Source organism: Hyla sarda, chromosome 9, assembly GCF_029499605.1.
Source record: "Hyla sarda isolate aHylSar1 chromosome 9, aHylSar1.hap1, whole genome shotgun sequence".
NCBI lineage: Eukaryota > Metazoa > Chordata > Amphibia > Anura > Hylidae > Hyla > Hyla sarda.
Window position 1 is genome coordinate 173025472 of NC_079197.1, and position 12061 is coordinate 173037532.

Consider the following 12061-nt stretch of genomic DNA (forward strand, 5'->3'; position numbering starts at 1 on the left):
GACCAACATACACTTTAGATGGCTGGCTGGTCCTTCCAAAATTAGAGGGTTTGGCCGACTTTACCCAAAAGAAGGTGAAGTGACCTTCTCACCCCTGGATATCTGGCATCAGGGGAGGGTCAGGAGACCAACATACACCTTAGATGGTTTGCTGGTCCTGCCAAAATTAGTGGGTTTGGCCGACTTTGGGACACAGAAGACTTTGAAATGAGCTTCAAAGCCAGTGTGTAATGGACTCACCGTTAATGTCGGACATGGTCGATCACGCCAATGTCTGGCATAAACCCTTTTTTAGAATGTCGATCTTGAGATCTAAAAGAGGCAAAATTATGTTTCTGTTGGTTTGGGTGGCCACCATCAAAAATGAACACTACACCCACAGTTAGGCGGGCCTTACTTTTCAGATACCCGATCCCAACATACACATGTGCGAGGTTCTGTTGGCTTGTATTCCGAATGGAAAGAAGAGATGAAGCTGCTGTATGACTTCTCTATTCATGGTGGCATGTCTATTCAAAAACTAAATGATCGGGTATTGAAACCCAGGATGCCCTACCCTTCTCACCTCTGACATCTGGCATCAGGGGATGGTCAGGGGACCAATATACACCTTAGATGGTTGGCTGGTCCAGCCGAAATCAGTGGGTTTGGCCGAATTTAACCCATAGAGGAGGCAGGGTACTTTGTAGTGAGCTTCAAAACTGCTGTGTAATGGACTCCTCACTAATGCCGGACATCTTCGATGATGTCAATGTCTGACATAAACCCTTTCTGCGATGAAAGTTGATCTCAAGATCTAAAAGTGGCAAAATACATGTTTCTGGTTGGTTTGGGGGACCACCATTAAAAATAAACACTACAAAAAAAAAAAAAAAAACACAACACCCATAGTTAGGTGGGCCTTACTTTTCAGATACCCGATTCCGACATATGCATGGATGAGGTTCTGCTGGCTTGTATTCCGAGTGGAGAGATGAGGGAAAGCTGCTGCCTGACTTCTCTGTCTCTGCCAGACATGTCTAATGGTGACTTATCTCCCCAGGAACTAAAGGATTGGGTATTGAAAACCAGCATGCCCTACCCTTCTCACCCCCAACATCTGGTATCAGGGGATGGTCAGGAGACCAACATACACCTTAGGTGGTTAGGTTGGAAATCAGTGGGTTTGGCCAACTTTGACCCCTAGAGGACACAGTGGACCTCCCTGCTAATGCCAGACATCGTTGATCACACCAATGTCAGCCATTTCTCTTCAGATCCCACGATCAGTCGATTGCGGGATCTAAAAGTGGTGATCATGACCTCTGCATCGCAATCTGATCATGATGTCTAAGGTCCCTATTAGTTTAGAAGAAGGCTGGATGGGCCCTCTCCTGCCTCTGTGCCGTCTCAGCAGCCTGTACCAATGGAGCGCCGATAACAATTAATGGTGTACTATGGCAGGACATTGTTCAGTGTATACAATTGAAAAAATTGCACACAATAGATATATATGAGGACTAACAAATTGTGAAAAGAATTGTAAAAAAATGATTCCCTAATAAAAGTTTGAATGCCCCCTTTTCCCATTTAAAAAAAAATAAAATAATGTAAACAAAAATTTGGTAAACATACATGGTATTGCCATGTGCGTAAATGTCCAAACTATTAAAATATAATGTAGTAGATCAGTATATAGACTGGTGGATGTAGTAGATCAGTATATAGACTGGTGGATGTAGTAGATCAGTATATAGACTGGTGGATGTAGTAGATCAGTATATAGACTGGTGGATGTAATAGATCAGTATATAGACTGGTTGATGTAGTAGATCTGTATATAGACTGGTCGATGTAGTAGATCAGTATATAGACTGGTGGATGTGGTAGATCAGTATATAGACTGGTGGATGTAGTAGATCAGTATATAGACTGGTGGATGTAGTAGATCAGTATATAGACTGGTAGATGTAACAGATCAGTATATAGACTGGTGGGTGTAGTAGATCAGTATATAGACTGGTGGATGTAATAGATCAGTATATAGACTGGTAGATGTAATAGATCAGTATATAGACTGGTGGGTGTAGTAGATCAGTATATAGACTGGTGGATGTAGTAGATCAGTATATAGACTGGTAGATGGAGTAGATCTTTATATAGACTGGTGGATGTAGTAGATCAGTATATTGACTGGTGGGTGTAGTAGATCAGTATATAGACTGGTGGATGTAGTAGATCAGTATATAGACTGGTGAATGTAATAGATCAGTACATAGACCGGTGGATGTAGTAGATCAGTATATAGACTGGTGGATGTAGTAGATCAGTATATAGACTGGTGGATGTGGTAGATCAGTATATAGACTGGTGGGTGTAGTAGATCAGTATATAGACTGGTGGGTGTAGTAGATCAGTAAATAGACTGGTGGATGTAGTAGATCTGTATATAGACTGGTGGATGTGGTAGATCAGTATATAGACTGGTGGGTGTAGTAGATCAGTATATAGACTGGTGGGTGTAGTAGATCAGTAAATAGACTGGTGGATGTAGTAGATCAATATATAGACCGGTGGATGTAGTAGATCAGTATATAGACTGGTGGATGTAGTAGATCAGTATATAGACCGGTGGATGTAGTAGATCAGTATATAGACTGGTAGATGTAACAGATCAGTATATAGACTGGTGGGTGTAGTAGATCAGTATATAGACTGGTGGATGTAGTAGATCTGTATATAGACTGGTGGGTGTAGTCGGGTGTAGTAGATCAGTATATAGACTGGTGGATGTAGTAGATCAGTATATAGACCGGTGGATGTAGTAGATCAGTATATAGACCGGAGGCTGTAGCTGGTCAGACCTTTAATAATGAGAATTAACCATTTGTTTCTCCTAGGTTTAGGGTCTCCACCCCTTGTATCTGTTGCCCTTCAGGACAGCGCCGTGGTTGTCTCCTGTTCCTCTGATGGTTGGTTTCCAACACCCACATTCTTCTGGAAGAAGGAGAACAGAGTCCCTGAAGCCACCGATCCAGAGACCGAAGTAGACAAGAATGAGCTGATCCGGGTGAAGGGTCGTATTGTTCTGAAGGACTCCTCAGAGGGACCGGTCTACTGTGGACTGAGACACAACGTCACCGGGAAGGAAACCGGCTTATATGTCACTGTCTCAGGTTTGTGCCAACCTTTTTTGTTGGACCGGTCCGGCCTTTGGTAGATCTATCTTGGGGGTTGTCCCAGATAGCCGAGCGCATGCCCAGATAAAAAATGACCATCCAAGATGTTGGGTGACAACTTATGGGGGAATTGTAATGGTGGCCATACTGGTTATTACATTGCTTACCTTAAAGGGATACTCCCCCCCTAGACATCTTATCCCTTATTCAAACGATAGGGGATAAGATGTCTGATCGTGGGGGTCCCTGCTGCACCCGGCATTCGTTTAGCGCGTCGGGTTCAGCGCCAGAGGCTCGTGATATCATGGTCACGGCCACGCCCCCTCAATGCAAGTCTATGGGAGGGGGTGTGGCGGCCGTGATGCTCCCTCCCTCCCGTTGACTTACATTGAGGAGGCGTTGCTGTGACGTCACAAGCCTTCGCCCCGCATCGCCAGTCATCCGGCATGGAGATACTTTGTATAGGGTATAAGACGTCTAAGGGCGGAGTACCCCTTTAATTCACAGTGGCTCATGTTATGGAGGTGTGTCTTATACTTGTGGGCGGGGTTTACAAACAACTATAAATGATTCAGAATAACCTATTTTATCATCATTTTCTTCTTATTTTTTGCTTTTTTCCTATCACTTTACACGCAGATGCCATATTTCCTCGCACCTCGCCTTGGGCGATCGTCTTCTGGTTACTCCTCTTGTGCACCATCGCTATTTCCGCCATGATGGCTTGGCTTCTGTACTCGAAACAAAAGAGGAAAGGTAATATAGGGAGACAGACAAAATAATTTTCATGAGAAAGTACAATGGAAGATTCCCCTTTACATGCCTAGTTCTCCCTTATAAGATCCCCTTTACCTGTATAGTTATGTTCCTCTCTCCAGGGTCATATTGTCAATGAACTGTATAATCACATATCATAAAGACCTTCAGGACTTTCGACTAGGACTTTTTTTTTGGGAGAATATGCTCTCCAAAATTCTGATACATTAGTTGCAGTACCAAGTTTCACCACTGCAGAATGCCATTCTTTCCATAGAGGCCAATGTAACAGCGCCCCCAGAGATTTTATTTATTCAAAATTTAGTTTAATTTTGCCATGAAATGCAGGAATGGTGAGTTTAGCAGCAGCTTTCTCGGCTCCCAATAGAGAATACATGTATGCTCTGCTGAGCCGAGCAGGCATATGTATGGGGGAAAGGGCAGAGATAGCAGATGGCTGTATATACCAATTTTTTAACTAATCACTTTAATCATAATACGTAGGTCTCCAAAATGTATACCTCTAGCTGCCGTTGGCTGTCCGGGCATGCTGACAGTTGTAGTTTTGCAACAGCTGGAGGTCCACAGTTTGGAGACCACTGTCTTAAGATAAAACCGGGGTCTCTGCAAAAAATTAAGTAGCCCTCCCCCCCCTCTATTACAGTGTACAATATATAAACAATACAGCCGTTCCCTTCCAAAATAGACCCACAATTCTGTGCCTAAATAATGCGCCGATCTGTATGATGTAAACCTTGCTCAAAACATGGAAAGTTTGGGTAATTTCTCTAACATTTTTGGGCACTTCTAGGCAGGGGCGGATCCAGAATCTAGTCTCGGGAGGTGCACTATTAGAGTGGTGGTCGACATGCCCCCTCCTATAAACTTGCATAGACGTCACAAGGGGAGTGGCGTCACGACCCCCGCAGCCCTAACCCAGCGTTGGAAATAAAATGTTCTGAACGCTGGGACAGTGGATTACCCCTTCAACTACGCAGCATAAGTCCCCCACATTTAGTATGCAGCATAGTTCCCCCACATTAGGTTGGCAGCATAATTCCCCCACATTAGGTTGGCAGTATAGTTTCCCCCACATTAGGTTGTCAGCATAATTCCCCACATTAGGTAGACAGTATAGTTCCCCACATTAGGTAGACAGTATAGTTCCCTCACATTAGGTAGACAGTATAGTTCCCCACATTAGGTAGACAGTATAGTTCCCTCACATTAGTTAGGCATTATAGTTCCCCCACATTAGGTTGGCAGCATAGTTCCCCACATTAGGTAGGCAGAATAGTTCCCCACATTAGGTAGGCAGCATAGTTTCCCCACATTAGGTTGGCAGTATAGTTCCCCCAGATTAGGTTGGCAGCATAGTTCCCCCACATTAGGTTGGCAGTATAGTTTCCCCCACATTAGGTTGTCAGCATAGTTCCCCCACATTAGGTAGACAGTATAGTTCCCTCACATTAGTTATGCATTATAGTTCCCCCACATTAGGTTGGCAGCATAGTTCCCCACATTAGGTAGGCAGAATAGTTCCCCACATTAGGTAGGCAGCATAATTTCCCCACATTAGGTTGGCAGTATAGTTCTCCCACCTTAGGTTGGCAGCATAGTTCCCCACATTAGGTAGGCAGTATAGTTCCACCACATTATGTAGGCAGCATAGTTTCTCCACATTAGGTAGGCAGTCTAGTTCCCCCACATTTGGTTGGCAGCATAGATCCCCCACATTAGGTTGGCAGTATAGTTCCCCAAATTATGTAGGCAGCATAGTTTCCCCACATTAGGTTGGCAGTACAGTTCCCCCACATTAGGAAGGCAGTATAGTTCCCCCACATTAGGTTGGCAGTATGTTCCCCCACATTAGGTTGGCAGTATAGTTCCCCCACATTAGCTTGGCAGCATAGTTTCCCCACATTAGGTTGGCAGCACAGTTCCCCCACATTAGGTGCAGTATAGTTCCCCCACATTAGGTTGGCAGCATAGTTCCCCACATTAGGTAGGCAGAATAGTTCCCCACATTAGGTAGGCAGCATAGTTTCCCCACATTAGGTTGGCAGTATAGTTCCCCCAGATTAGGTTGGCAGTATAGTTTCCCCCACATTAGGTTGTCAGCATAGTTCCCCCACATTAGGTAGACAGTATAGTTCCCTCACATTAGTTAGGCATTATAGTTCCCCCACATTAGGTTGGCAGCATAGTTCCCCACATTAGGTAGGCAGAATAGTTCCCCACATTAGGTAGGCAGCATAATTTCCCCACATTAGGTTGGCAGTATAGTTCTCCCACCTTAGGTTGGCAGCATAGTTCCCCACATTAGGTAGGCAGTATAGTTCCACCACATTATGTAGGCAGCATAGTTTCTCCACATTAGGTAGGCAGTCTAGTTCCCCCACATTTGGTTGGCAGCATAGATCCCCCACATTAGGTTGGCAGTATAGTTCCCCAAATTATGTAGGCAGCATAGTTTCCCCACATTAGGTTGGCAGTACAGTTCCCCCACATTAGGAAGGCAGTATAGTTCCCCCACATTAGGTTGGCAGTATGTTCCCCCACATTAGGTTGGCAGTATAGTTCCCCCACATTAGCTTGGCAGCATAGTTTCCCCACATTAGGTTGGCAGCACAGTTCCCCCACATTAGGTGCAGTATAGTTCCCCCACATTAGGTTGGCAGTATAGTTCCCCCACATAAGGTTGGCAGTATAGTTCCATCACATTAGGTTGGCAGCATAGCTCCACCACATTAGGTAGACAGTATAGTTCCCTCACATTAGTTAGGCATTATAGTTCCCCCACATTAGGTTGGCAGCATAGTTCCCCACATTAGGTAGGCAGAATAGTTCCCCACATTAGGTAGGCAGCATAATTTTCCCACATTAGGTTGGCAGTATAGTTCTCCCACATTAGGTTGGCAGCATAGTTCCCCACATTAGGTAGGCAGTATAGTTCCACCACATTAGGTAGACAGTATAGTTCCCTCACATTAGTTAGGCATTATAGTTCCCCCACATTAGGTTGGCAGCATAGTTCCCCACATTAGGTAGGCAGAATAGTTCCCCACATTAGGTAGGCAGCATAGTTTCCCCACATTAGGTTGGCAGTATAGTTCCCCCAGATTAGGTTGGCAGCATAGTTCCCCCACATTAGGTTGGCAGTATAGTTTCCCCCACATTAGGTTGTCAGCATAGTTCCCCCACATTAGGTAGACAGTATAGTTCCCTCACATTAGTTAGGCATTATAGTTCCCCCACATTAGGTTGGCAGCATAGTTCCCCACATTAGGTAGGCAGAATAGTTCCCCACATTAGGTAGGCAGCATAATTTCCCCACATTAGGTTGGCAGTATAGTTCTCCCACCTTAGGTTGGCAGCATAGTTCCCCACATTAGGTAGGCAGTATAGTTCCACCACATTATGTAGGCAGCATAGTTTCTCCACATTAGGTAGGCAGTCTAGTTCCCCCACATTTGGTTGGCAGCATAGATCCCCCACATTAGGTTGGCAGTATAGTTCCCCAAATTATGTAGGCAGCATAGTTTCCCCACATTAGGTTGGCAGTACAGTTCCCCCACATTAGGAAGGCAGTATAGTTCCCCCACATTAGGTTGGCAGTATGTTCCCCCACATTAGGTTGGCAGTATAGTTCCCCCACATTAGCTTGGCAGCATAGTTTCCCCACATTAGGTTGGCAGCACAGTTCCCCCACATTAGGTGCAGTATAGTTCCCCCACATTAGGTTGGCAGTATAGTTCCCCCACATAAGGTTGGCAGTATAGTTCCATCACATTAGGTTGGCAGCATAGCTCCACCACATTAGGTTGGCAGTATAGTTCCCCCGACATTAGGTTGTAGTTCCCCCACATTAGGTTGGCAGTATAGTTTCCCCCATATTAGGTAGGCAGTATAGTTCCACCACATTAGGTTGGCAGCATGGCTCCACCACATTAGGTTGGCAGTATAGTTCCCCCAACATTAGGCTGTAGTTCCCCCACATTAGGTTGGCAGTATAGTTTCCCCCATATTACATAGGCAGTATAGTTCCCCCACATTAGGTTGGCAGCATAGTTCCCCCACATTAGGCTGGCAGCATAGTTCCCCTACATTAGGTAGGCAGTGGCCCCATAGACATACATCCTCCAGCCATATACAGTGTATGGCTGAAGGCTGTATGCCTGTGTACTGCCCCACTTCATTGCTCCGATCACCACTCCTCCAGTCCGGAGGAGCACATGTATGGGACCCGTGCGCTACCTTCCGGCAGCCCCTGTGTTTATAAAGTTAATTCGGGGCCGCAGAGAGGTAACCGAGACATCTTTGGAATGTCCAAAATTGCCCCGTTGACCCCCCCCCCCCCCTTGGATCCGCCACTGCTTCTGGGTGGTGTAGGCGGCAGGGCTTTTATATGTTGGCAACTAAGTACTTAAAGTAGCCTGGCCTAAAGAGATAAAGTGTCAACTTTTCTTCCCCTCTGAGCCAAAAGGCGCCTGCAAGGGTTCAGGATCAATGTCCCGGCCTTCGCCGAAGCTTAGGGGGAACCATAACTCCTGGCACTCACCTGGGCTGCCACCCCAGTGTCCACCAAGGAGCACAAAACTGGGTGACGTCTATGAAAAAATTTTAACCTGTCCTACCTATATGTTTGCATTGATTTCAAATCATTTGGTGGCAGAAAGTTATACAGGTTTGTAAATAACTTCTATATAAAAATCTTAATCCTTCCAATACTTATCAGCTCCGGTATACTACAGAGGAAGTTGGGTAGTTCTTTCCAGTCTGACCACAGTGCTCTCTGCTGCCACCTCTGTCCATGTCAGGAACTGTCCAGAGCAAGAGAAGTTTGCTATGGGGATTTGTTCATGCTCAGGACAGTTGCTGACATGGACAGAGGTGTCCGCAGAGAGCACTGTGGACAGACAGAAAAGAACAACTCAACTTCAGCAGCTGATCAGTACTGGAAGGGTTAATATCATTATATAGAAGTAATTTATAAATCTATAAACCTACAACCAGGAGGTCCTCCTGAGGAAGAATACGAAGCACGTGTTGAGGCGGCGGCGGGGGTACAGCGGTCTTGTAAGACTCAGTATGACCACCTTAGGTAATAACATATGACCATATTACTTTTTATGATTTTGTTATAATTGCATTTTTCTATGAGTGCTAGAGTCTAGAGATGAGCTGTCCCCTGTCTTGTTTGGGGGGTTGATTTTAAGGGTGGGTTGTTTTAATTGGGTGGGTCCTGTATGGTTTTGTAATTGATTTTGGAATAAAGTTTTGTAATTTTTCATATACTTTCTGCAGTACCCCTTTAAAGGGGTATTCCAGTAAAAAAAAAATGTTTTTATATCAACTGGCTTCAGAAAGGTAAACAGATTTGTAAATTACTTCTATATAATAATATTAACCCTTCCAGTACTTATCAGCTGCTGAAGTTGAGTTGTTCTTTTCTGTCTGTCCACATTGCTCTCTGCTGACACCTCTGTTCATGTCGGGAACTGCCCAGAGTAGGAGCAAAAACCTCTCCTACTCTGGACAGATCCTGAGACAGACAGAGGTGTCAGCAGAGAGCATTGTGGTCAGACAGAAAAGAACAGCTGATAAGTACTGGTACTTTTTAACAGAAGTAATTTACAAATCTGTTTAACCTTCTGGCACCAGTTGATGAGAAAAAATTGTATTCCTCCGCAGTACCCCTTTAAGGCAGATGCCCCCTCCATATTGTCAACTATTCGACCATTCTAGCGTATCCAACTTCTACACCCCATACTGTCTGATTTTGTACTTTCAGAGATGCTGCTGAAGGAGAAGGAAGTTCTCATCGGTAAGTGCTCCTCAGACATCCCTGTGTTGTATCATCACCAAATCTGAATGTGTTGTGAGTTGTAGAATTGTAACCTACAGAAGGTCTTCTGGTTCCTGGTGACTCAGTCCATTGACTTATATATACTGTACCGTATAAGTGCTGGAGCTGCTTATCTCAGTGTCTTCCGCCCGTAGTCCTCACTATCTCAGATTCCTGTCAGTCTACAGCACCTTGTGAGCCTTGTGGGAGTCCATGTGATCTCTACTTCTCTAATGTTAGGTGCTCAGAGAGGAATGTCTTGGATGGTGTCACTTGTTTACATGCAAAATCAAGATAACAGTCAAAGAAATTCAGCTTAGGCCTCGTTCACACCAAGGTTAGAAGTAGAGATGGGCGAATTTTTTTGAAAAATTTCAATTCGGCCGAATATTCAAACAAAATGTGGTTTGGTCCGAATTTATTTGCGGCTAATCTGTATTAAAAACAGCTATTTATGGCCTACAGAGAGCCTCAATAGGGGTGTACAACACTTTTCTTTGTCCTAACATGCATATGGAGTGTGCTGGGTTAGTGAAATAATACTGTTAATCAGTATGACATGCAGATCAGAGGCGTCGCTATTAGAATCACTGTCGTACAGCGGTACAATGACAGAGCATGGAGGTGGCATCAGTATGAGGAGACCATATAGTGATGGAATGACACAGCGTGGAGGTGGTGGCAGCATGAGGAAACCATATAGTGGCTGAATGACCCAGCCTGGAGGTGGCAACAGCCTGAGGAGACCATAGGCCTCACAATTGAGAAGATTAAAGATATTTTTCAACATTTAAATTGATGATTTCAAATAGATGAACCTAAAAAGTTTTATTTAATGTGCCAGCAGCATGAGGAGACCACATGGCGGTACAGTGACACAGGCTGGAGGTGGCGGAAGCATGAGGAGACCATATAGTTGCTAAATAACACAGCCTGGAGGTGATGGAAGCACGAGGAGACCATATAGTGGCTGAATGAGACAGCCTGGCGATGGCATCAGCATGAGGAGAACATATGGTGGCAGAATGAGACAGTCTGGAGGTGGCATCAGCAGCATCAGGAGTTCTGAACGTGACCCGGTTACATAGTGGGGCGGTGGGTGGCAATACCAGTACCCGGTGATGAAGGTGGGTGTAAAAAGGAAAACTTGGCATCAGATGTGTGGCATCAGGCAGGTGGCAGGATCAGAATAGCAGCTGAGGCAGATAGGCAGAAGAAAATGGTGTCTTTTGTAAAAGTGTTACCTAAAACTTAACTTTTAATAATATGCTTAGGATAAAATATATGTACCCAATTTTTTTTTTTAATCAAACAAAAGGAAAGGTGTGCAAAAAACACCATGTGCCACCTACACCACCAAGTATTGATGTGATGCAAAGACCTCTAAAAGGTGGAAGGGAACAACGTATGGTCCATTGTAACCGGTGGGGGTAAAAACTTCCCCTGTAAGGCCCTACTCTCGCATTATTAATTCCCTTCTTGACAAGTGTTACTCGCCCTAACAAGGGTGGCCCCAAACAGGAATCTCTCGCTATTTCCCCCTACAAACACCGCCATTTCCCAGGGTTTTTAGGTGGAAATAGGGATTGGTTCCTGTGTGGGGCCGCCCTTTTTAAGACGAGTAACACTTTCCTCGAAAAGGTGCAAGGAAACAGCATATTATCCATTGTAGCAGGTGGGGGTAAAAAATTCCCCTGTAAGGCCCTACTTTCGGGGTATTAACCCTTCTTGGCAAGTGTTGCTCACCCTAAAAAGGGCGGCCCCACACAGGAACCTTTCCCTATTTCCACCTAAAAAGCCTGGGAAATGGCAGTGTTTGTAGGGGGAAATAGGGAGAGGTTCCAGTGTGGGGTTACCCTTTTTAGGGTGAGGTGAGTAACACTTGCCAAGAAGGATATTAATAGGGCGAGAGTAGGGCCTTACAGGGGAATTTTTTACCCCCACCTGCTACAATGGATAATATGCTGTTTCCTTGAACCTTTTCGAGGAAAGTGTTACTCGTCTTAAAAAGGGCGGCCCCACACAGGAACCAATCCCTATTTCCACCTAAAAACCCTGGGAAATTGAGGTGTTTGTAGGTGGAAATAGCGAGAGGTTCCTGTGTGGGGCTGCTCTTTTTAGGGCGATTAACACTTGCCAAGAAGGAAATTAATAATGCGAGAGTAGGGCCTTACAGGGGAAGTTTTTACCCCCACCGGTTACAATGGACCATACGTTGTTCCCTTCCACCTTTTAGAGGTCTTTGCATCACATCAATACTTGGTGGTGTAGATGGCACATGGTGTTTTTTGCACACCTT

At 44.9% G+C, this 12061-nt stretch overlaps 1 protein-coding gene across 3 annotated transcripts in view; it reads left to right on the forward strand.

Annotated features, from left to right (window-relative positions):
- The window catches only part of LOC130291831 (butyrophilin subfamily 1 member A1-like), a 45182-nt gene that overhangs the window by 11713 nt on the left and 21408 nt on the right, over nucleotides 1–12061 (forward strand). For all 3 annotated transcript variants that reach the window (XM_056541145.1, XM_056541146.1, XM_056541147.1), the window contains exons 3-5: nucleotides 2880–3155; nucleotides 3798–3914; nucleotides 9709–9741. In XM_056541145.1, coding sequence (XP_056397120.1) covers nucleotides 2880–3155; nucleotides 3798–3914; nucleotides 9709–9741 — 426 coding nt within the window. The remainder of the gene's footprint in view (nucleotides 1–2879; nucleotides 3156–3797; nucleotides 3915–9708; nucleotides 9742–12061) is intronic.